The sequence below is a fragment of the Salmo trutta genome, chromosome 23, assembly GCF_901001165.1.
Source record: "Salmo trutta chromosome 23, fSalTru1.1, whole genome shotgun sequence".
In the NCBI taxonomy this organism is placed as follows: domain Eukaryota; kingdom Metazoa; phylum Chordata; class Actinopteri; order Salmoniformes; family Salmonidae; genus Salmo; species Salmo trutta.
This window is the reverse complement of record NC_042979.1, coordinates 6,070,190-6,096,425: the sequence shown is the minus strand read 5'-3', so window position 1 is coordinate 6,096,425 and position 26,236 is coordinate 6,070,190. Positions and strand designations below refer to the sequence as shown.

At 43.8% G+C, this 26,236-nt stretch overlaps 1 protein-coding gene across 1 annotated transcript in view; it reads left to right on the top strand.

Annotated features, from left to right (window-relative positions):
- The window catches only part of LOC115159164 (integrin alpha-1), a 69,677-nt gene that overhangs the window by 28,532 nt on the left and 14,909 nt on the right, over positions 1-26,236 (top strand). The window contains exons 2-15 of the mRNA XM_029708623.1: positions 8,092-8,212; positions 12,457-12,569; positions 13,917-14,005; positions 14,675-14,789; positions 15,880-16,007; positions 16,840-16,988; positions 17,137-17,287; positions 17,782-17,956; positions 18,276-18,349; positions 23,286-23,430; positions 24,413-24,555; positions 25,028-25,171; positions 25,443-25,703; positions 25,985-26,115. Of these exons, the coding sequence (XP_029564483.1) occupies positions 8,092-8,212; positions 12,457-12,569; positions 13,917-14,005; positions 14,675-14,789; positions 15,880-16,007; positions 16,840-16,988; positions 17,137-17,287; positions 17,782-17,956; positions 18,276-18,349; positions 23,286-23,430; positions 24,413-24,555; positions 25,028-25,171; positions 25,443-25,703; positions 25,985-26,115 (1,939 nt within the window). The remainder of the gene's footprint in view (positions 1-8,091; positions 8,213-12,456; positions 12,570-13,916; positions 14,006-14,674; positions 14,790-15,879; positions 16,008-16,839; positions 16,989-17,136; positions 17,288-17,781; positions 17,957-18,275; positions 18,350-23,285; positions 23,431-24,412; positions 24,556-25,027; positions 25,172-25,442; positions 25,704-25,984; positions 26,116-26,236) is intronic.

Below are 26,236 nucleotides of genomic sequence, written 5' to 3'. Positions count from 1 at the left end.
GATCCAGTTGCGGAGGGAGGTGTTTAGTCCCAGGGTCCTTAGCTTAGTGATGAGCTTTGAGGGCACTATGGTGTTGAACGCTGAGCTGTAGTCAATGAATAGCATTCTCACATATGTGTTCCTTTTGTCCAGGCGGGAAAGGGCAGTGTGGAGTGCAATGGAGATTCCATCATCTGTGGATCTGTTGGGCCGGTATGCAAATTGGAGTGGGTCTAGGGTTTCAGGGATAATGTTGTTGATGTGGGCCTTGACCAGCCTTTCAAAGCACTTCATGGCTACAGATGTGAGTGCTACGGGTTGGTAGTCATTTAGACAGGTTACCTTAGTGTTCTTGGTCAGAGGGACTGTGGTGGTCTGCTTGAAACATGTTGGTATTACAGACTCAATCAGGGACATGTTGAAAATGTCAGTGAAGACACTTGCCAGTTGGTCAGCACATGCCCGGAGTACAAGTCCTGGTAATCCGTCTGGCCCCGCGGCCTTGTGAACGTTGACCTGTTTGAAGGTCTTACGTAGTGCATCCCAAGTGGCGTTTTGTGTGTGTGCGCGTGTGTGCGTGTGTGTGCGTGCATGTCTGTGGGATTCTAAAATGTAAGCATCTTCTCACTCTCCTTTGGCACATCCGTTTCCAATCCAATTTCAGCGTTGGGAAGTGAGCTGGATAATGTCCCGAGCCGAGATCAGGGCTGCTGTGAAAGATTCTGGTTAGCCCAGGAGGATTTGGGGGTTCTCTCTCCCTCTCTCCTCTCTCTCTCTCTCTCTCTCTCTCTCATGTGAGAAAGCCCTGACATTTCCATATCGAGTATCAGGGCAGAAACTGGACATCCGATGCCTTCTGATACACTCTCTTCTGAGAAAATTCATCCCATTGTCTGTCTATATGCTGTGCTTAGCAATGTTACTGTGTAGAACAGAACATCATGCAGTGTGTTGTACAGATCATTACAACGTATTTCAGTGTAGCAGGAAAAGGAAACAGCTTAGTGCATCCCAAGTGGGTTGTTATGCTCTGAGGCTTATGAAACGGACCATAAAAATGGACAAGGTATGAAATCAAAAACGGCTTGTGAAACGTTACTATATAATTCAATAAAAGGATAAAGAATAAGTACGTTAGTTATTGTTTATTACATGCAATCCCCTTTATCTGCCATCGCCACGCAGAAATGATAACTGTTCTTCTCTTTCCTCATCCCTTGTTGTCCGTCAAACCTTGATAAGCCCACTGCAATATTGTATATGCAGAGATAACAAAGCTTATACAGTATATTGTTTTATAGTCTAGACATTGGCACCACATATAGGACGATCTGCTACAGTATGGGCATGGTTTATAAATCAATTGACAGTCGACAGTTTCTTGTGAACCATGGACCGTTTACTCGCAAACTATGCTGCCCACTGACTCTCTCAAATTACACTCATGACTATTTGCTTTAGGTTGCCTAAGGGGAGAAAGAGGATGTGAAGCCTGTGACCTCATGAAGGGATGTATTTTTAGTCTCTCCATGAAATGTCTAATCAAGCCCAGCTCCCTTTAGACTGCCTAGGGCCCAGCTGTGTGCTGTAAGTTAGGTCCGCTGATCAGCACTTTTTGAGCATGCATCTGTTGTTAATGTTTGGATCTGGGTTTGGAATAGGGTGTGGGTGTGTGATAGAACATAATTGGGGATGGATGGGGAGTTTGGAGTCGACCAAGGGGGGATTCTGGGATGAAAGCCTTGACAACCGGCAGGGAGTATTATGTCATTCCGTGGGCGGCGACATGTATTCCTATTCCTTGTTCCGGGCCAATAAAAATCAGCGCTCCAAGGAATACATCTGGAAGTTCCAGTTCCAATATGGAATTGGATATGGCATTCAGCTCTATGGACTCGATATACATTCACATCCACACACAGTGAATGAATGGGAATAGTCCCAATTGAATGAATAAGTCAATCGGAGATGTTTCAATTGACATTCAATTGAGGCATTATGTTACGGTATGGTTTCCATTGTTGTCCATGTTTAATGTACAACATCCACTTGACTTGACCCACAGGAGTCAGCTTATGTTTACTCAGCCCCGTCTTCATTGTATATTAAAACGGATAGTACAACCTACACACACATCCAATTACTTTACTTAGAGATTGATGAGGAGGGCCTATAAATAAATAGCCACATCTATGAGTAGAGATGACTTTGTAGCTTAATTATATAACAATCAAACAGTGACTAAGCAAATAGATTAATTGCTGACAACGTAAGGAAGTGAGCGCAGCAGAAGTTGAAGCCACTCCATGCCAACAAATGGAACAGAGTCCGGCTGAGACGGAATCCATCTCATTAGAGAGCAGAGCAGAGCAGTGCGCTGCTGACGTATCTGAATCCTTTCACTGGTCGGAAGGGTCAAACACTAGCCAACTGATTTAGTATCAGTTTTATCACATCAGTCTTAGCCTGAACTGAGTTAGTGACCATCATCTGCTTAGGAGGGTGAAATGCCAGACATTGAAAAGTTTGACTGCTCCATATGTTGGAATGGACCAGCAGCACCTCTGCCAGACGACCGATTTAGGATACGTTTTATCCAATTATCAAGGCACACCTTACCGCTAGACTGAACTGATTTGGTGACCAGAGAGAGCTACCTGGGAGGGTCAAATGTCAGATGCTGATACAGGATCAATTTTAACATGGCCCACCATCCTCTTGACTTTTTCCACATGTTGTTACGTTACAGCCTTACTCTAAAATTAATTTAAAATGTATTTCTTCATCAATCTACAGTACACACAATACCCCATAATGACAAAGCAAAAACTGTTTTTTAGAAATATTTACAGATGTATTACAAATAAAAAAATGAAATCACATTTACATAAGTATTCAGACCCTTCACTCAGTACTTTGTTGAAGCACCTTTAGCAGCGATTACAGCATCGAGTCTTCTTGGGTATGACGCTACAAGCTTGGCACACCTGTATTTGGGGAGTTTCTCAAATTCTTCTCTGCAGATCCTCTCAAGCTCTTTCAGGTTGGATGGGGAGCGTCGCTGCACAGATATTTTCAGGTCTCTCCAGAGATGTTCGATCGGGTTCAAGTCCGGGCTCTGGCTGGGGCCACTCAATGACATTTAGTTGTCCCGAAGCCACTTCTGCGTTGCCTTGGCTGTGTGCTTAGGGTTGTTGTCCTGTTGGAAGGTGAACCTTCGCCCCCAGTCGGAGGTCCTGAGAGTTTTCATTAATGATCTCTCTGTACTTTGCTTCGTTCATCTTTGCCTCAATCCCGAACTTGTTCTCAACTAGCCTACCTGGTTAAATAAATGTTAAATAAAATAAAATAACAACGATAAAGTTAACCCACATTTTACAATGATACCAAATATAGTTTTCAATTTATATGTCAAAACTGTGTAAAAATGTCTGTCTTGAGAATTTCATACAAATGTTGGCATGAATGATGCTCTCATTATTTGCTACACATTGAGACTAACATGAATTGTAAATGTAATAATTGTGTATTCATTTCAGTACAAATTAAGCTCGTAACAGGGTTGACACTTAGATAACAGGGTTGACGGAACAACATATTTTGCCATGTCATCTGTGTAGCTTTTCAAATTAAGGTATAAACATCCCCATGAAATAAGAAACATAGGCCTAAGGAACATAGATATTATGTTTGCTGAAAAAAATTGTATTTGCCAATGAAACAGTTGTTTTGTGTAATGTTTCTTAATGTTCACTGTCCCTGAGTAAGAAAACAACTAAGTCAATTTTAAACGAAGTAAAGTTTTAACATCAATGCCGTTAGCAGTGCAGATTGACATTCGTTTAACAAGTTTGGACCACACTTGTTTCAGAATTTCAACTCAGCAGCAGTTGGTGGTGCCATGATATCTGTAAATATAGCATTCACATAGTTAAATCAATGTGTATAGTTTTGCATGAGTTTAATACATTTATTTCAATCGGAAGGCACTCTTTGGTGTTATTTCCCCCTCATAATAAAAAAAAAAAGTTGAAGCTCATTTACTTTATTTCTAAACAATAAAAAAAAAATGTACAAATGATATTTGGAGAACAACAAAAACAAGCAAAGATTTCCCTAGCCATTATCATCTTGGCTGCTTGTAGGCTGATTCACCTCAGTCGATCTACAAATACATTGCCTATTGGCTGTAGCTGTTCAGTCAGTTGTAATGATGAATTGCATAAAATCATCGACTCTTTTCTCAAATCACATAGCTTTCACATTTTGTATTCCTAGGCATTACTAATCAAGCTCCGCACACAGAGTATTATCACATTCACGTGAAATGTTAGAATATTACTTGTATTAATATCAGTGATGTAGTGGTAAAAAAGGTGGGTAATGGGTAAACTATAAACTCCAGTGGGCGATCGAGGTAAGACGAACAATGTTAATAACTGTATTTTTTGCATTTTGAATGCATTTTAATGTAGGCCTATAGGGGAAAGCTGTTCATATTAGGGGAGATGTTCACATTGAAACATGTATTTTCTTAGTTCCTGACTTGTTTGGTAAGATTAGTACAGGTTTTCTCAGGGAACACCACATGGTGCCCCGACCCCACGTTTGGGAACCACTGTACTAACCTATGCTGGTAGACAGGATCATGTCAGGATCATGGGACGGTTTTAAAAATGGCCTTTTGTCTGGCATCTCGCAAACACACTGTCAGCAGCGTCTCTAGTTGCCTACTTGACTCCGAGCTTGGGTGGTTTGTTTCACGTCTCAGGCCCTCGGCCTCTGTCGCGAGAGGGCGGAGTTAGCCGTTTGAGAGAGAGTGGTGAATGTGCTTGTAAAAAGGCAAATCTGGGGGACGCAGGCGAACATAACGAACAAACCACTGTTCATGATTCCAATTATTCGCAAAGAGGCAGGCGGATTAGAACTCAGTCAGATCAAGAATATAAGCGTTCTGAGCTTTGATCCAACCTGGGAGAATTATTTAGATGTTGACCCGTAATTGACTTTCTTTATTGTGTACAACATACATTTGTTTATTTTAAAATGACCGAGGTCCGGACTTCGGGGGCCTCATATGTAGTTACGTCCCAGCCTGTGTGTCTTCTACTTTTTAAAGCTTTTACTCAATCAAGAGCATTGTTATCCACAAATGTCCTCAAATGTTATCCACCATATTATCCACTGCATATGTCTTTCATTTGGTTAAGATCTGTTAGTGAGCTTGGGGGTAGCACTAGGCTGTTAGGCCCTATCACCGTGTAACCTGCATCACCGTGTCTTATTTGATTATGGGATGTGTAATTACTTACTCCTCCATCCGGTGCCCAGTGTCCAGAGACGATGGATATGAGATTGGTTATTCTGGGAGCCACCTCAGGGTATATCTGTGCCTTTTGGCCGTCTTTGGCCGACGATTTGGGAGCTAGATACACACGATGAGCTTCCTCTGCAGTCTCCGATGTGGCTTGTAAACAGACATCGCTTGCGTCCCAAATGGCACCCTATTCCCTATGTAGTGCAATACTTTTGACTAGAGTCCTATGGGCCCTGTTCAAAAGTAGGGCACTATGTAGGTAATAGTGTGTCATTTGGGATGCCGCCGATGTCTGTTGTTTGCAAGCCACATCGGAGATTGCAGGGGAAGCTCATCATGTGTATCCAGCTCCCAAATCATCGCATACCCCCCAAATAAAACGTCTGCTCCCAAAGACAACAGAGACCGATGATGACCAGCCATAATGTCCGTGCTGATGTTCACAGAGGCATTCAGTTCAGACAGGGGTGGTGCAAAGAACAGCTCCCTAGCAAAACAGAGACTGATGACCATACACATCCATGATGGCTACAGACAGGGACATAGGGCCATTCAAACTGTTCTCCTCGTCCCCAGGCTAAATGCGTACGGAACCGACTTGCTTCCGAGCTACAGCATGGGAGGAAGTGTCTGGTTTTGTGAGACTAGGACAGAGGTGATGCCAAGAAAACGGAGCCTGATTATAAGACCAACCATGCCCAGTCGTGTCTTAGGTATGTACTGTATTCACAGAGGTGATGCAAAGAAAACAGATGCTGATGACCATCCATGTCCTGTCTGGTGTCCTGTCCGCAACATACTGAATGTCAGGATAGACTTAGCACCAGCTTTGTTCTGTCCTAAGTACAGAACCTTCTCAAAAAAGTTGCTTCCTAAGATAACCACACAAACTCAGGACAGAGGTGGTGGTGGTGATGATGCAAAGAACAACGGAGACTGATGAACAACCATGTCTAGTTTGGTCTCAGGGAGTTGGGAGCATTCACACTCAGGAAAGAGAAGAGCTGGTGCAAAGAGAAGGACTCGTTTGGAGGAAGGGCCATGGTGTCCAAGTGGTTGCAGTGTACAGACCACTTAATATGTTTAATAAGAGGCCTCTATAAAGGCTTGTTTGATAGAATGTGCGCCACCAAAGTAGATGAAGTACTGGAACTGGAGAGTGGCCTGGAAATGGGAACACTTACAGTACATACCGTGAGCTTTGTAAGGAAGGCCTGTGGCCTGCACATGAACCATTCATATTGACCATGTCTGCTCTGCTCTCTGACACACACTACAGTAGAGTGCAGTACAGTACACTGATCTCTCTATTTGCTTCTGTTTGTCTGTTACAAATACATCATGGACTAACCCAGCAAACCAAAATTGGTTCTGTGAATGTTCCCAGAAGATTCATTAGGTTGCCCCAAAAGTTATAATAACATAACAACTGTCCAGTTGTTTACATTTACATTTAAGTCATTTAGCAGACGCTCTTATCCAGAGCGACTTACAAATTGGTGCATTCACTTTATGATATCCAGTGGAACAACCACTTTACAATAGTGCATCTAAATCTTTTAAGGCGGGGGGGGGGGGGGGGGGGGGGTTAGAAGAATTACTTTATCCTATCCTAGGTATTCCTTAAAGAGGTGCGGTTTCAGGTGTCTCCGGAAGGTGGTGATTGACTCCGCTGTCCTGGCGTCGTGAGAGAGCTTGTTCCACCATAGGGGTGCCAGAGCAGCGAACAGTTTTGACTGGGCTGAGCGGGAACTGTGCTTCCTCAGAGGTAGGGGGGCGAGCAGGCCAGAGGTGGATGAACGCAGTGCCCTTGTTTGGGTGTAGGGCCTGATCAGAGCCTGAAGGTACGGAGGTGCCGTTCCCCTCACAGCTCCGTAGGCAAGCACCATGGTCTTGTAGCGGATGCGAGCTTCAACTGGAAGCCAGTGGAGAGAGCGGAGGAGCCGGGTGACGTGAGAGAACTTGGGAAGGTTGAACACCAGACGGGCTGTGGCGTTCTGGATGAGTTGTAGGGGTTTAATGGCACAGGCAGGGAGCCCAGCCAACAGCGAGTTGCAGTAATCCAGACGGGAGATGACAAGTGCCTGGATTAGGACCTGCGCCGCTTCCTGTGTGAGGCAGGGTCGTACTCTGCGAATGTTGTAGAGCATGAACCTACAGGATCGGGTCACCGACTTGATGTTAGTGGAGAAAGATCGAGTTGAGTTTGAGGGTCCTAGAAAGTCAGATGGTAATGGTCAATGGAGGTAGAGGGGGTCTCTGACAGACATAATTGTCTTAGCATTCTATGATGACATTGCTCTGGCTTCTTTTGACGCTGGAAGGGCACTCTCTGTACATATGGTTATGATTTCCATATTTGACTCCCATCCCCACCACCTTTTGTATTCTATACAATTCAATGCACAATGCTTTATTTGCGTGACAAACATTACATTCGTATCGCCATAGCAACAATATACAAAGAAAAAAAAAACGTTTAGAACATGTTTTATAAAGCAAATTGTGCTGAAAGTGGGGAATGTAAGCGGTTCATCATCCTGTATTTGCGCAACTGGCATTTTGCTTCTTGTTTGTTTCCTGAAACATATTGTATAATTATTTATGCATATCATTTCTTTCTGCTTGCCAATAACTTCTCTGTGAATATGAAGGAAGTTCATTGCCACTGCAATATTTGTACAAAATTACACAATTTGTTAACATGATTCTTGTTAAAAGGCTTATAGCTCTTTTCTCCAATGATTATTATTTTTTGATTGCTCTGTAGTAACAAAAGTTGTATTTTCTTGCAGCGTTGCTACCGTGTGTGTTCTCGTTTAACGTGGATGACAAGAATGGACTGAATTTCAAAGGTTCGCTGGAGGACATGTTTGGATACTCAGTCCAGCAGTTTGAGAACAGTGAAGGGAAATGGTGAGTCAACTCGTGTTATCATCCACCAGGCCTGGGTTCACATAGTGATAGTTTTCTTTGAAATACTTAAGCTGCCCTTGATTTAGCTTGGTTCCGTGGAACCAATGGAATAGTCCCAAACGTGTAAAAAGCAAACCCCGCCCATCTGGCACTCCAGGCAGGCTCAAGGAAACGCTCAAAGTATGTAAGGGGCAATCAGTTGCTACATCCATTTTTGGACTTGTAATGACATGCAATGCAAATTCCAATTCTCTTCAATTTCAAATTGGAATTTGGTTTACTTTCTGAATTGACTGGAATTTAAATGGAATTGACCCCAACCCTAGTTTGGTTTCCTGTTAACTAGATAACTTCAGCATTGAGATCTCTTGCAATACTGACTGCAATCATTACATGACTGATGGGTCCCTCCCTGTAACGTTGACTGTTTCTACTATTTTCAAACATCTTTACCAAAATCAGAAAAAAATGTTATTTGTAAGGCACATGGTTTTATCTAGAACCTTTAACATCATAAGAACCGTTTTTGGAAGGAAGGGTTCTTTTGATTATTCTTTGCAAGGCAAGAAGGGTTCTAAATAGAACCATATAATACTTGGTTTAGAGTGTCGGATACATTTTTACTCGGTCTCGGACAATTTAGACACGTCATTTCTTCTCGAGGCCAGCAGAGTAAATCATACAGCTTCCATTCAATCAGCATATAAAACCACTTCGCCAGGCCAAATACTGTATGTAAGCTCCTTTCACGAAACATGAATATCTTATCGCCTATTGAAACCTGCGCCTCCTACTTTACTCGTAACATTACTGTTCTTTACTTTCGTTGAAAAATATCCTACACCTTCGTCGCGCTCGTCAGAATTTCCTTGGTTCGCTGGTAGGGAAGAGTGGGGGGTGGTTGTTTGAAAGTTGCACGCTCACTATTAATAAGGGACAAAGGCACCTACACGGATAATGCTACCAACAACCATAGCCACACTGCTTACACAACCTATGGTAGCCTACAAAAACACAACCATTAGTCTAAGCATTTCCCACTCGAAATGTACAACTACTACCACCATGATACTCAGTATAAAGCACTTCAATTCGGCAGGCAGACCGGTGGACTGGTCGCCGGCTTATCGACTCGTCGTGAACCCAATCAGCCACTCAAAACGTTCTTCATCGGCAACAAATCTGCTCAATTAGCTGATTAGCTTTCCATACACCCACTCCTTCGGACAAACCCGCTCATACATACTCCTGTCGCTCTATTGGGCTGCATCTACCCATACTTGACAAAAAGTGATTGGTTGATTCCACTGTCACTCCAAAATTCTGCCCTAATACAGTTGAATGGCAGAGGCCTTCTATCTAGCTTCTGATGGCGTAGCTAATGGCTGATTTAGCTAGCTATACTAAACAAAAATATAAACGCAACATGTAAAGTGTTGGTCCCATGATTTCATGAGCTGAAATAAAATTTCCCAGAAATGTTCCATACAAATTTGTTTACATCCCTGTTAGTGAGCATTTCTCAATTGGCAAGATAATCCATCGACCTGACAGGTGTGGCATATCAAGAAGCTGATTAAACAGCATGATCATTACACAGGTGCACCTTGTGCTGCAGACAATAAAAGGCCACTCTAAAATGTGCAGTTTTCTCACACAAGTTATGAGGGAGCGTGCAATTGGCATGCTGACTGCAGGACTGTCCAACAGAGCTGTTGCCAGAGAATTGAACGTTCATTTCTCTATCATAAGCCGCCTCCAATGTCGTTTTAGAGAATTTGGCAGTACGACCATGTGTAACCATGCCAGCTCAGGACATCCACATCTGGCTTCTTCACCAGATTGTCTGAGACCAGCCATCCGGATAGCTGATTAAACTGAGGACTATTTCTGTATGTATTAAAACCCTTTTGTGGGGAAAACCTAATTCTGATTGACTGGGCCTATGCCCACCCATGGCTGCGCCCCTACCCAGTCATGTGAAATCCATAGATTAGGGCCTAATGAATGTATTTCAATTGACTGATTTCCTTAGATGAACTGTAACTCGGTAAAATCTTTGAAATTGTTGCATAATGCATTTATATTTTTGTTCAATATATTCCTTTCCAACAAAAACTGAAGAGATTCAATCAAAACATAATTGAAAAGAATAATGTAATAATAATTATTATTATTATTAGACTAATAAGGCTGGTGGAACAATTCATAGAGGGTTCTAGGAAGAACCCTCCAAAGATAAAACGGTTCTTGGTAGGACCCTTCATAGACGGTTCTTGGAAGAACCTTTAGATGTTAAAATGGTTCTCGGCAAAACCCTTCATAGTGGGTTCTAGCTAGAACCATATACAGGCAGTTCTTTGAAGAACCCTACATAGATGGTTCTATGTAGAACCCTTTGCAAAGGCTTCTACCCAGCACCAAAAAGGGTTCCCCAATGGGGACAAACTGAAGAACCCTGTATGGTTCCACTTAGCACCTTTTTTTTCTAAGAGTGTAGTCCTGTGGTCAAGACACTAGCTCAAATAAAGTCCCTCCCTCCGTCCCTCCAAGTGTATCAGTTAGGCCTGCAGGTTAACACAGTCTGTCTCATAAAGAGTCCCCCCTCCCTCCGCCTGTTAAGTGGAAACAACCCACCAGAGTATGCACCCAGTCTGCCAGTAAAGGCACCGTGAAACCACACGTCTGTGGCCCCTCTCTTAATTGGTGAAGGAGCACGTTTTTTACATGCTAGTAAACTCAGTCTGCCTCCCTTTAGAGAAAGATACAGTGTCCCTCAGACAGAGAGACAGCCGGTCCCTATACTACGCCACTAGAGGCTCATACAGTGTGATCCCGGCCCCTAAATAACTAGCTCACTATCCCCCCCTTTTTTTTACATGCTAGTAAACGACATCTGCCTCGTTTAGAGAAATGAACAGTCCTCCTCAGACAGAGAGACAGCCGGTCTGTATAGTTCTCTACTGGAGTCCCTTACAGTGTGACCCCGGGCCCCTAACTAACTAGCTCACTATCCCCATACATTCAGCTGGAATGGGCTTGTAAAGCTCATATGGGATCACTTCCAGTGATTTAGTCCTTCTCAATCAGCAGGAGCGACTGTGATGAGGAACGATGAACGATCCCACAGCTTTCTCGTGTAGAGAAGGCTCCTATAGGCCCAGTTGCTCTCACTTATACACAGATACCATTGTGTAAGAGTGACGAGGGCTATATGTTCCGATATCCATACTTGCATACCACTTTAAGGCATTTTCACACTGTCAATTTCACACAGAGATAATGTAAAGAAAGACCTGATCGTTCCAGTTACATTCTATTAACCAGATACCTATGTATACGATTGATGAAGATATGATCCTTCCATTATCCATCCATACCACACCTTAGAATATATGGTCATATCATAGCTTCATTCTAAGAAAAGTATGCTCGTAGTATGTATGTGTGGATATTGGAACGGAGCCTTATTTGGGTTGGTAATTCACAGAAACCGCCATTGGAGACAAAGGGAGAGAGAGAGATTGTGTCTAGATGCCTATGTTACTTAACCTGGGTTACTGTAGATGTGAGGTGAGTTATCATTCACAGATGGCATGGCTCCATTTGAAGGCTCTCATTTAGAGTGAGTGCTGTTGCTGGAAGTGAGCCAGGCCGGTGTGGATCAGGCACAGATGTCTGTTCTCTGTGCAGTGTGTCACTTAGCGGTGAGATTTGATAGGATGACTGCGTTCTCTCTCTTTCTCTCAGATGGCTGCGATTCCAGAGAGCCGACTGTGTTCCCGCTGGTTGCACCCTCTTTAGTTGATCAGCGGTCATTAGGAGAGTGGAATGTTGATGAGGCGAACTGTTTACGTGCTCGCAGATAACTAGCTCATTTAGCATTATATCGTACCCACAAGATTTCGGCTGAGAGAGAACCAGCACTGGACCACACAGATTACGCTCACAACAACAGAGCCCAGCTAACAAGCTGTATTCCGATGTAGAGCATGAGTTACTCACTCAGAAATACATAAACAATGTTAGGACGAGTAAACATAGTAGGGGTAAGTGCTAAATTGTGTACTTTCCACTGCACAATAAGCATTTTAGATCATTTTTGTTATAAAATGAAATTGACTTTTCCGTGGGTAAAACACAAAACCCAACGCTAGGTCATTGAGAGGAACTCTAGTTGTTGGTTCTTTGTTTATGGTGGGTGGGTGGGTATGGAATACTAACCTCTGTTTCTGTCTTTAAAGGGTACTTATAGGTTCTCCCCTGGCCGGCCAGCCAGCCAAACGGACTGGAGATGTCTACAAATGCCCTGTGGATCGAGGACCAAACCCTAAATGTATCAAACTGGAGCTGCCTGGTGAGCACTCGTTTATACTGTGGGTATGTGTTTGCATATGTGGGTGCAGGTGATTGTTATTGATACTCCCTCTATTAGCTGCGTCTGAGTTGAGGTTTTAGCCCCTAACACACAGCCTTGTATCGTCCAGTGTGCTGGTTTGGGACTCCCTGCGTTGTGTGCTGGACAGGACGTGAGCCAAAGCAGGAGCACAGGAAGACACTACATAAACAGGATTTTAATGTCTCATCTCATTCACTCATAATTATATCATGCTAACCAGATAACCAGCATGCCTCCTCTGCTGCATGCGCTTCATTCACCATGCCTCAGGGCTTCTGATGGCGCTGACTCGATACTGAACAGGGCTGGGGTCAATTCCGTTTCAATGAAGTCGATTAAGGAAGTAAACTGAATTGACTGAATTGAAATGGCATTCACCCCCACCCCTGATACTGACTCACTTCCAAAAGGCAGGGTGGAGATGAATTAGGATCACTAAAATCAATTTAGTAGAACTAAATCAATTCATTTTGGGGATACATTAAAATTCTGCAACAAATTCTGTTGACATTATCTGTTGTTTTGTTAAGTATTTTGATGTTTATACCTATTGTTTATGTATTTTCTTTTTATACAGTTTATCTTTTGTAATGTTCTCCGGTAAAATGATAAGAATATTTGTCCACCATACATTCTGGTCATATACGGTGTGAGCCTGACAATGGCTGTATTATCCTACAGCTTGACAGGGCGGCGCGTTGTTCTGCGGTCACTGGACGTGACGTGAATTATGAGTGCAGAGAGAGTACATTATGAGAGTAGCCTACATGATTCCTCATAAGACGTCTTTGAAAAATGCTTCTAGACAGAGAGCACATTTAATTAGACATAGAATGCCATTTAGCAGACACTTTTAGCCAAAGAGACTTCCAACAGTGTATTCACATACATTTGAGTATTTGTGACCCCCAGTCGGAATTGAACCCACAACCCCCTGTGTAGCTAGAGCCCTTCTCTTACAACCACACAGGACAAATTCAGCACACACTGCTAACTACGCTACAGTATTTATGCTGGAAAACAAAAGATGCGTGTATGCTTTTATCGGTAAAGACTGTAGAAATAGCCCATAGCCTTATGCATAATTATCTGAGGTAAATAACTATCCTATAAATAGCTACATGTCAGTAATGCACATCGTGATAAGTGAGATCCGGAGAGTTCCATGGTTCTGGAAGGGTAGTCTGTCTTTCTGCCTATGGGAAAATGGACAGAGGAATTTGACCAGCTGTTCATTCTCTTCAAGGACTCTTTCTTTCTTTCTTTCTTTCACTGACTTTATTTATTTATTCCATATTTTCCCAGAAAACACAACAATTCCTAACTTACACGAAGTGAAGGAAAACATGACCATGGGAACGACGTTGGTTACCAACCCTCAAGGAGGCTTTCTGGTAAGAGGCCATGTGGGAATCTAGACGTCAGCTCTGGACTGCAAGAGCCAGTACGGTTGTTACTATATGTAGAGCTGACATGTATATCACATACGCACGCCAGTGGAGGCTGCTGAGGGGAGGACGACTCGTAATAATGGCTGGAAAGGATCGAATGGCATCAAACACATGGAACCCATGTATTCGATGTATTTGATGAATTCGACGCCATTCCACTCCAGCCATTACCACAAGCCCATCCTCCCCAATTAAGGTGCCACCAACCTCCTGTGACTCTCTCTCTCTCTCTCTCTCTCTCTCTCTCTCTCTCTCTCTCTAGAAGAATGGGTCTGAGTATTTATAATGATGACATAAGATATACATTACAAAGCGCGGTTCTGACCAGAACTTTCCCCCTCTGCCTCTTCACTGGGCTTGTACCTCACTGCTCATATAAGGACTGTTGACTAGAGAGTCCTAGCCTATCAGATCCTGTGCTTCGGAGAGTCAGTTACTTTGAGTCCAGGTTAACCCAGTGTGCGTGTGTGTGTGTGGCGTTCATGGCCTCATGATGAGGTAACGTCAGCGCTGCGTCTTCAAAAAGTTTCAGAGGGAATGTCCTAATGACCTTATTTCAGATTCCGCCGTGACACGTGCGCGCGTGTGTGTGTGTTTACTATTTTCGTCCAGGCTTGTGGTCCCCAGTACGGCTACATGTGTGGTCAGCAGATGTACATCTCTGGGGTCTGTACCAACGTCAGCTCAAACTTCCAGGTACTCAACTCCATCGGCCCGGAAGTGCAAGGTACAGGACAACAAAACACACACACCGATAACTACAGTCAGACCAGAGCTGCATGATCCCTCGCCTTGGTGTTCCTTTTACAGCCTACCCCAGACAGGACTAGAGCAGAGGTATCTCTCTCTACATCCTCCCCCCTAACCCATTGCTCTCTTCACCCCCTAACCAACCAACCCCTAGAGCCACGTGGCCCCAGAGAGAACCATCGCTTGTGTACATAAGAGCATTCCACTTAGTGTAAACTACTCTCCAGTCTCTTGCTGCCATGCATGCCCAAGTTAGGACAGCTTTTCGAGAGACTTGTCATCGCTGTCTTAACACTGCACATTGACAGCAACAATCCCGAACAGATGTAATATTTGACGAAAACATAATCATTTCAAACCTTGTATACGATCACATTACAGTATGTCTCTCCATTATGCGCGGGAATACTTTGGAACAGATTTCCAGAAGTACAATTACTTGGAGCTGATTTTCTGGTGTTTTTATGGTATTTTATGTCCAACAAGTAAAAACAAAAATTTGGTCAGAAAACTTGGGGGGGCCAAATAAAATCACCCGCAGGCCGCCAGTTGGGGAACCCCGGTGTAGACTATTAAGCCTCAGCATAGATGAGATACAGCTTTCCACCTCTGTGTACTCTCACTATCAGACACTGTATTGGACATGCATTCTAAGCACATTATAGTGTAGTCTGTGGCTGTGTTCCAATATCCATGCTGGCATACTGTACCACTTAGAATGCATGTCCAATAGAATGCATCGGTAGTGTGTACTCTGGTAGTGTGGATATTGGAACGAGGCCTTTTTAACGAGACTCAAGAGGGACTACTGTAGATGGGAGAGCTTCTCGGTATTGTAGTGTTACTCCCTCTCTTCACCTCTCTCCACTGCACAAACCAACTGTTTAATGCATTTATTGTATAAAAACGGTTGGCAACTGTGACTTTAATAGTTTAAACATTGACGTACAAAACACATGTCTAATGTTTTCCCAACAAAATGTTTACTTTGCGTGTAATGTGTGAAATATTGGTTGTGTTACACAGATCATAACGGCCACATTATTTGAATCCCTCTTGTGTTCCAGAGTGTGCCAAAGAGCTTGACATTGTCATGGTGCTTGACGGCTCCAATAGCATATGGCCGTGGACCAGCATCATTGAGTTCCTGGTCAAGTTTCTGAAAAATATCGAAATTGGACCTAAACTGTCCCAGGTGATTTCTCCTTTCTGTATACTAGAAGAAAAAAAAATGGGTAACACTTTAGATGAAGGTACCTGTAGAAGAACTCTCTAGAATAACCTTTTATGGTTCCAGCCAGGTAAAACAAAGGTTCCTTTAAGAACACAGTATCAACTCTGGGACATGACTGAGAGAGGGATAGAAGGGAGAGATGGATAGAGAAAAGAGGAGGGACAGGGAATAGAAAGATGCCTGCAGCATCATTTGCAATTCACTGTCTTTTAATTATGTAACAGCACAATATAATAATAATATGTCGTTGCCTTGCCTTTGAGTTGCATGCATACTATGATCATCTACTCATTACAGTCACAAGTCTCAGAACCACTGTTAAATCATCACTCATACTCTTATTAGTTTAACGTTCAAGGGCATTATGTGTTAAATAAAGGTTACCGGAGAGTCCTTTTTAAAATACCCCTGCCTCTGGAGAGGAGCTGGTTCACAGTGGTTTAGCTTAATGGTGAAATTACAGTTTTCCTCTGTGCTGCACTGGAAAATATTGTCCTACAAAGTTCTCCCTTTATAGATCCCATATTCCGTAGCCGGATAAGTACCCTGCGTGCTATATAAACAGAATGACATCACATTAGACTCACCAGACCAAACCACATAGCCTTCCTTATAAGACTGTGTTGGAGTGTGCCACAGGATGGGACAGTTAGAAAAGAGGGAACTGGAAGAGAAGGGCAGAGAGTGAGATGAGGGTAAAGGAGGTTAAAAGGGAAGGGAGCGAGTGAGATGAGGGTGAATTTGTACGTTTGAGTGACTGTCGGTCTGTCTGAATCCCGTCTTTTTGTTCCAGGTGGGCATTGTGTCGTACGGAGAGCAAGTCATTCACAATGTGAACCTCAGCCAGTTTAGTAACACTCAATCCCTCCTGGGCAAAGTGATGAATCTTGAACAGCAACAGGGTGTCAGGACCATGACCTTCCTGGGTATTGACACGGCAAGGTGCAGTACAAGACTCTGGTCCTGCTCAGTTTACAAAAAATGTACTTCATTTAATTGAGTTCAGTTGAATTTAGTGTTCCACTCAGTTAAGTGTGTCTATTTCTTGTACAGCGTGTGAAGTGAGTTAAAAATGATTTATGATATTCAGGAAAGAGGCCTTCACCGTGGAGCGAGGGGCGCGGCCCGGGGTCAAGAAGGTCATGATAATCGTGACGGATGGAGAGTCACATGACTCGCATAACCTCAAAAGTGTCACCGCAGAATGCGAGAAAGACGACATTGAGAGGTTCGGTATTGCTGTGAGTATAAGGCCGCCGAAACCATAATACCTCAATATTAATACCTCAATAGCCTCACCACAGTAAAAGCTGTAACATACCTTTAAGTCAGGACAAGATCACAGTCACATCCCTAACAGACCTCAAATAAACACACCATCTATCACGTAGTTTAGATGGTTTGGTATGAGGGTTGCAAAATCCCGGGAACTTTCCAAAAATTCTCAGATTTTCCAGAAATCCTGGTTAGAGGCTTCTATGAATCAGGAGAGAATAAGCAGTAAGGGAATCCTCCAACTGGGAGTTTGCAACTGGGAATCTTCCAGCCCAGGCAGGCCAAGAGTTATGGGTTCAATTCCTGTTTCCTACATGGACCACAGTCTGTATATAGAGGACTGTTTTTCAGACTTGATATCGTCATTGCGAATATGATTCTGTTCTTAGTTGACTTACCAGTATAAATAACGGTTAGTTAAATAAATAAAATAAAAACTACACTATTTGTTTCTCTTCAGGTGCTCGGTGATTACAACAGGAACAACAGAAGCATCACTGAGGTGAAAAAGTTCATTGAGGAGATCAAGAACATCTCCAGCGATCCTGTGGGAGATCACTTCTTCAATGTGTCCGATGAGTTTGCCTTGCTTACCATCGTAGACGCTCTGGGAAGCAGGATCTTTGCCTTGGAGGGTAGGCTGAGCTAGTTTCTTCTATTTAAATCATGAAGACATGCTTTGTGTTACTTTGATCTCAGTGATAACAACGGCAAGCGCAGTTCTTCTCCGGAACTGTGCTAGAGTTCTTCTCTACATAGTGAAATAAAAAGAGATGAGATGAGATTGTATTTTATTCATCCCCAAGGGGAAGTGAGTTATCATCCAAACAGCCACACAGTCGTACGATTTAAAACAATAACGACATTAAAAACAGTCTGTAGACAGTTCCAATGAAAATGGATCAGTGAGAGTGACCGTATAGTAATGGATCAATGTGAACGTCCTTTCCACAGCAACGTCAGGTAACTACACCTCGTCGTTTAAGATGGAGATGTCCCAGGCAGGTTTTAGTGCCCACACCTCTAAGGTGAGTCCACATTACCTACTGTTGTTTCTTTCTACTCCTGGGACGTATTCATTACGCCGATTCTGTTGCAAAACGCTTCTTAAACGGAAGCAAACTTGAAGGCAGGAGGGACCTACATACATTTGTCCAATAGAAACTCGTGTTTTGCTCTGCTTGCTTCCGTTTGGTTCTTAAACGGTAAACGGTTTTCGTAATAAACACACCCCTGCTTTCCTTTCCTCTTTCCTACCAACTAACTCCTTCTACCCTTGCTTTCCTTTCCTCTTTCCTACCAACTAACTCCTTCTACCCCTGCTTTCCTTTCCTCTTTCCTACCAACTAACTCCTTCTACCCCTGCTTTCCTTTCCTCTTTCCTACCAACTAACTCCTTCTACCCCTGCTTTCCTTTCCTCTTTCCTACCAACTAACTCCTTCTACCCCTGCTTTCCTTTCCTCTTTCCTACCAACTAACTCCTTCTACCCCTGCTTTCCTTTCCTCTTTCCTACCAACTAACTCCTTCTACCCCTGCTTTCCTTTCCTCTTTCCTACCAACTAACTCCTTCTACCCCTGCTTTCCTTTCCTCTTTCCTACCAACTAACTCCTTCTACCCCTGCTTTCCTTTCCTCTTTCCTACCAACTAACTCCTTCTACCCCTGCTTTCCTTTCCTCTTTCCTACCAACTAACTCCTTCTACCCCTGCTTTCCTTTCCTCTTTCCTACCAACTAACTCCTTCTACCCCTGCTTTCCTTTCCTCTTTCCTACCAACTAACTCCTTCTACCCTTGCTTTCCTTTCCCCTTTCCTACCAACTAACTCCTTCTACCCCTGCTTTCCTTTCCTCTTTCCTACCAACTAACTCCTTCTACCCTTGCTTTCCTTTCCTCTTTCCTACCAACTAACTCCTTCTACCCCTGCTTTCCTTTCCTCTTTCCTGCCAACTAACTCCTTCTACCCCTGCTTTCCTTTCCTCTTTCCTACCAACTAACTCCTTCTACCCTTGCTTTCCTTTCCTCTTTCCTACCAACTAACTCCTTCTACCCTGCTTTCCTTTCCTCTTTCCTACCAACTAACTCCTTCTACCCTTGCTTTCCTTTCCTCTTTCCTACCAACTAACTCCTTCTACCCTTGCTTTCCTTTCCTCTTTCCTACCAACTAACTCCTTCTACCCCTGCTTTCCTTTCCCCTTTCCTACCAACTAACTCCTTCTACCCCTGCTTTCCTTTCCTCTTTCCTACCAACTAACTCCTTCTACCCCTGCTTTCCTTTCCTCTTTCCTACCAACTAACTCCTTCTACCCCTGCTTTCCTTTCCTCTTTCCTACCAACTAACTCCTTCTACCCCTGCTTTCCTTTCCCCTTTCCTACCAACTAACTCCTTCTACCCCTGCTTTCCTTTCCTCTTTCCTACCAACTAACTCCTTCTACCCCTGCTTTCCTTTCCCCTTTCCTACCAACTAACTCCTTCTACCCCTGCTTTCCTTTCCTCTTTCCTACCAACTAACTCCTTCTACCCCTGCTTTCCTTTCCCCTTTCCTACCAACTAACTCCTTCTACCCCTGCTTTCCTTTCCTCTTTCCTACCAACTAACTCCTTCTACCCTGCTTTCCTTTCCTCTTTCCTACCAACTAACTCCTTCTACCCCTGCTTTCCTTTCCTCTTTCCTACCAACTAACTCCTTCTACCCCTGCTTTCCTTTCCTCTTTCCTACCAACTAACTCCTTCTACCCCTGCTTTCCTTTCCTCTTTCCTACCAACTAACTCCTTCTACCCCTGCTTTCCTTTCCTCTTCCTACCAACTAACTCCTTCTACCCCTGCTTTCCTTTCCTCTTTCTACCAACTAACTCCTTCTACCCTGCTTTCCTTTCCTCTTTCCTACCAACTAACTCCTTCTACCCCTGCTTTCCTTTCCTCTTTCCTACCAACTAACTCCTTCTACCCCTGCTTTCCTTTCCTCTTTCCTACCAACTAACTCCTTCTACCCTTGCTTTCCTTTCCTCTTTCCTACCAACTAACTCCTTCTACCCCTGCTTTCCTTTCCTCTTTCCTACCAACTAACTCCTTCTACCCCTGCTTTCCTTTCCTCTTTCCTACCAACTAACTCCTTCTACCCTTGCTTTCCTTTCCTCTTTCCTACCAACTAACTCCTTCTACCCCTGCTTTCCTTTCCTCTTTCCTACCAACTAACTCCTTCTACCCCTGCTTTCCTTTCCTCTTTCCTACCAACTAACTCCTTCTACCCTTGCTTTCCTTTCCTCTTTCCTACCAACTAACTCCTTCTACCCCTGCTTTCCTTTCCTCTTTCCTACCAACTAACTCCTTCTACCCCTGCTTTCCTTTCCTCTTTCCTACCAACTAACTCCTTCTACCCCTGCTTTCCTTTCCCCTTTCCTACCAACTGACTCCTTCTACCCCTGCTTTCCTTTCCTCTTTCCTACCAACTAACTCCTTCTACCCCTGCTTTCCTTTCCCCTTTCCTACCAACTAACTCCTTCTACCCCTGCTTTCCTTTCCTCTTTCCTACCAACTAACTCCTTCTACCCTTGCTTTCCTTTCCTCTTTCCTACCAACTAACTCCTTCTACCCCTGCTTTCCTTTCCTCTTTCCTACCAACTAACTCCTTCTACCCCTGCTTTCCTTTCCTCTTTCCTACCAACTAACTCCTTCTACCCTTGCTTTCCTTTCCTCTTTCCTACCAACTAACTCCTTCTACCCCTGCTTTCCACTGTCCTACACTGTTAAAAGAAACAGTTTGAAATATGCAGCTAGGCTTTCCCAACACCCAATGGCAACTAATTGCATAAATCTATCAAATGTTTCAAAATACTCTCTTTTAATAGTGTACTCCCACTGTCCTAGCCCACTGGGCTAAAGGTCACAGCATATTGCCGTGGGGATCGGTTTCTAGGATATCACGTTTGTGAATCTGTGACTGCCCGCTGATCGGCCCCAGTCAGATACAGTACAGAACGACGGTGGGTGTTGTGTTATTCACCGGGCACAGACATCAATTCAACGTTTGTTCCACGTCGGTCCAACGTTATTTCATCGACGTGAATTTCATTGAAATGACGTGGGAACAATATGGGTTCGACCGGTGTGTGGCCAGTGAGATCTTTCATTCACCATCTTGTCTATCCCTGTGCTGGTTCGCCATGATCCAACTAAAGTTCTGGAGACAGAGGGACCCTCTGTCCTCTCTTTCCTCTCCTCTCTCAGCCCAGAGAGACCTGTGCTGTGGGGGAGAGGAGAACTAACAAGAGACGTTTTTTCCGTGAGAGGATGTTCACTTTGAACAAACAAATAGCTTTTTTTTTCTCCCAAACCTTTATGCGCATTCATCAGGCATTTCCCCTCTGTAGATGAGTTGGAGTGAACATGCTCTACACTCTTACAAAAAAGGGTTCCAAAAGGATTATTCCGTTGTCCCCATAGGAGATCCATTTTAGGTGGAAAGGGTTCTACCAGGAACCAAAAGGGTTCTACTTAAACTTTTGGTTTCACCTAATTTTGACATTCTGTCATAAAGAACACATGTGCAACTTAATAAAAAGCATGTTTTCCCATCTCAAAAGGTAAAATAAAAATGACTATAGGAAGTGCATATTAAGTGCCAAATAAAGTAACAAGGTTGACTGTAAAAGGGTTGACAATTTCTTCTTAAATCAGCCATAAATCCCCTTGTGACAGTGCTAATAGAAGCTTATTGTGTGCAACAGAGGGTGACAATTGAATGCAAGCTTCACAACAACAACAAAATGTAACCGTTAAAACATTCGTAGCTTGTTAATCTAAGGGCATCAGGGTTGACATGTTATTTTCAACCCGCTCCGTTTTCCACCACAAAACACCAGCTCAGCTGCTTTTACTGAATTGACTATTAGATGTTCACTGTTTCTTTTGAAAAACATTTTTTAAGGAATAGTTTCACCGTATTAAAACAAATGGACGCAAAAGGCACTTATTTCGTGGAACGACCCAGTTCCATCAATACTTTACCCTGTCCTGTCTTCCTGTATTCATGAAACAGGGTCTTCTTCTTCATGTTCTGTGGGGGAAATGGCTACATGACACAGTGCATTGTGACAGTGGTCTTTCTCACTGTAATCACTGGTTCAGCCTTCACTCAAATGAGACTTTTCCACTTCCTGGGGGGGGGGGCTTTTCCTGTTGACTCCTGTGCTGTAGCATAATTGTCCTAAAGAGTTGGTTGGAGGCCCTTAATGTCACTGCCCATGCTGTCACAGAAGACGACATTACAAAGACAGAAGATTAGCTTTCTAGTATGTCTATGAGCTGTTGTCTCATCTGACTCTTTCATTTTTTTATGTGTGCATTGTTGTATTAGGAACAATGTGCTCTTGTCCAGACCTGCTTTTTTCGGCCTCTCTCTCTCTCTCTCTCCCTCCCTCTCTACCACACCTGCTGTCTCGACCTCTGAATGCTCGGCTATGAAAAGCCAACTGACATTTATTCCTGAGGTGCTGACCCGTTGCACCATCTACAACCACTGTGATTATTATTTGACCGTGCTGTTTATCAGTGAACGTTTTAACATCTTGAAGAACGATCTGGCCTTAATGACCACGTACTCTTATAATCTCCACCCGGCACAGCCAGAAGAGGACTGGCCACCCCTCAGAGCCTGGTTCCTCTCTAGGTTTCTTCCTTTCTAGGGAGTTTTTTCTAGCCACTGTGCTTCTACATCTACATTGCTTGCTATTTGGGATTTTAGGCTGGGCTTCTGTGTAAATACTTTGACATCTGCTGATGTAAAAAGGACTATATAAATACATTTTATTATAGTCCTTAATACAAAATGATGTCTGTCACAAGTGTGTAGGTTTCGAAAAACATGATTATTGAAAAGACAGATACTGTACATATTGTTGTACTCACATGGCTGAGGCAAATGTATTTTATAGTTGTTAAATACAATTCATTCATTCATTCATAGGAGGTTGTGATGCTGGGAGCAGTGGGGGCGTATGAGTGGAACGGGACAGTAGTGATGCACATAGGCCAGAGTACCATGGTTCCCCTAAACGCAGACTTCCATGACCCCCTGGACGAGAGGAAGGAGAGCCTGGCGGGGTATGTGGGTAAGTACAAACGACACACACACACACACACACACACACAGCCTGGTGGGGTACGTGGGTAAAGTCCAGACCCGACCAGACAAACCACCCGCATGGATTACATTGTATTTATTTACCCTTTAAACCTTTATTTAACCATACATGGCTGTCGTGTATATATTTGAATTGAAGACAGTTAAGAAGAACAGCTTATTTAGATTACGGTACAATGACAACCTGTACAATAACAACCTGTACTGACACTTTGGAAACTGGACGGTGGGCTAAGTCCTTAGTGCCTTCCAGCTCCTGTATAAACAGCCCAGGGTAGCATGGTGGATTACCAGCCCATTACTCTACAATAGACAGAAACATGGCCTACGTCCCAACTGGCACCCTATTCCCTCTATAGTGCACTTTCTTTTTGGACCAGGGCCCGTAGGGCTCTAGTTAAGAGTGGCGCACTATGTAGGGAATAGGGTGCCATTTGGGACGCAGCTATGCTTATACTCTAACTGAAATAACAGACCCACAGGGCTTACAGTAGCCTACATCTCCCCTCATACTACCTTTTACGGGCTGTAGGGAAGACGCTGTGTGGGATGAAAGAATAATGTTATTTAATGAAGGTGTCACGGAGAACAATCTGGGTGGCTGTTCGTCTCAGACCAGACAAACACAAACACTGAGTATGTCTGACCTATGAACTGTCTGTGGTACAGTGTTCTTCAGAAAAACGAACCACGCACACACACTCATGCAGGCACACGCACACATGCACATACACACTCCTCTCTGTTCTCCAGTGTTTTACTGCTTCCTCTTAACAATGAGACTAAACTAAACTAATGCCAGGAGACCAATGTACTCAAATAACCCTCTAATAGAGACTCTGTGTCCTTATTCTGTGGTCCTGAACTGCTCGTGTGTGTGTGTGTGTGTGTGTGTGTGTGTGTGTGTGTGTGTGTGTGTGTGTGTGTGTGTGTGTCTGCCCACCGTGCAGGTTATGATGTGCAGTCGGCATCAACCCCTAATGGTGTATTATACATCACGGGGGCACCGCGGTACAACCACACAGGCAGAGTCATTGTGTACAAACTGGATGAGAACCACATCACAGTCACACAAGTGCTGAAAGGAGAGCAGGTGACCAATCGTCAAACCATCCTTCATCAATCTTCCACCACCATCATCACGATACATTACAAGCAACATCTTTACGTTATGTACTGTAGTTGCTTTGTCAAAACGCGTGGGTTATGTGATTAGACACAGCAGGTGTGGGAAGAGGCTGTACATTTTTTAACCAATGCAACAAAATTTCGTTTTAGGACATCATTGGTATGCATTAGATAGAAATGAGATACTGCAAAGTGAGCAGAAAATAAAGTACTCTAATTTCTGGAATTCACAAGAGTTCACTTATGTCAAGGCATTAGATCATACAGTATTTCTACTACATTTTGAGCATGGAATTCAGAGAGGACTAAGTTAAGGATATATTAAAGCATGTATTTGGACTTAACGGTTGAGTGGATTATAAATTTGACCCGTAGAATATATAATTCGGGATTAGAAGTTCCAAGCCCGTCCTATGGATTCTGTCTGTCTCCTGTAGATTGGCTCCTACTTTGGCAGCGTTCTCCAGACGGTGGATGTTGACCAGGACTCGTACACAGACATCCTGCTGGTGGGAGCTCCTATGTACATGGGCCCAGAGAAAGAGGAACAGGGGCAGGTGTACGTTTTCAAACTCAATGAGGTATGTGGTGTACTGTTTGTGTCTTTGACCTGTCATAGTAAATTAAGTTCAATGAAAATTCATTTCCGCGAAGGTCAATAAGTGAATGTTACGATCTAGTTGGAGATCACACTTCAGGGATATTTGCCTGTTACAGTACGAAGTCTCATTAGAAAAAGCTGGCATTGGATTAGAACAAGGGTCTGATGACGCTCAATAAACATTTCTCTCCCCCCTTCCTTCCTTCTTTCTCTCTCTCTCTCTCTCCATCACCCCCGCCCCACACCTCCAGAAGGGCATGTTTGAGCACCAGGCCACGCTGAAGCCCGACAACCAGACGTGTTGTACCTCGGCCCGCTCCCATGGCTGCACCAACGTTAGTAAGAATGACCCGTGTGGCGCCCGTTTCGGCACCGCCATCGCAGAGGTCAGCGACCTGGACCTGGACGGGAACCGGGACGTGGCCATCGGGGCACCGTTCGAGAATGACCACAGAGGAGCCGTCTACGTCTACCACGGAGCCAAGAAGACTATCAAGGAGAAATATGTCCAGGTGAAGAAAGAAAAGACCATGTGATCCGACTGTTCCCGTCTGTGGAGGCTGGTGTCACCAGAAGTCAAAGGACGGGCTCATTCTAATGGCAGGAATGGAATGAATGGAACACATGTAAACCATATCCTCCGATTTCTCCCTCCACCAGCCAACACTGGTCCTCATCTGTAATCAATGTGTGGGATAGTGGTTTGTGTACGGACACTCTGCAGTAGATATGCAGTTACAGTAGGAGTAGTCCTGTTAGCCCTCTGAATGTGTGTGTGCTGGTGTGGTTTCAGCGTATCCCAGGTCCTGGAGACGGGGTGAAGACTAAGTTCTTTGGCCAGTCAATCCACGGAGTCATGGACCTGAACGGAGATGGAATCATTGACATTACCATCGGAGGTCTGGGAGGCGCTTCTCTGTTCTGGTGAGTGTTCAGTGCTTCTGCGTTTAGAGTCAAACATAAAATTCATGCCGCGCACGCATATAAGCAGGAACACACACATACACACACACACACACACACACACATACACATACACATACAC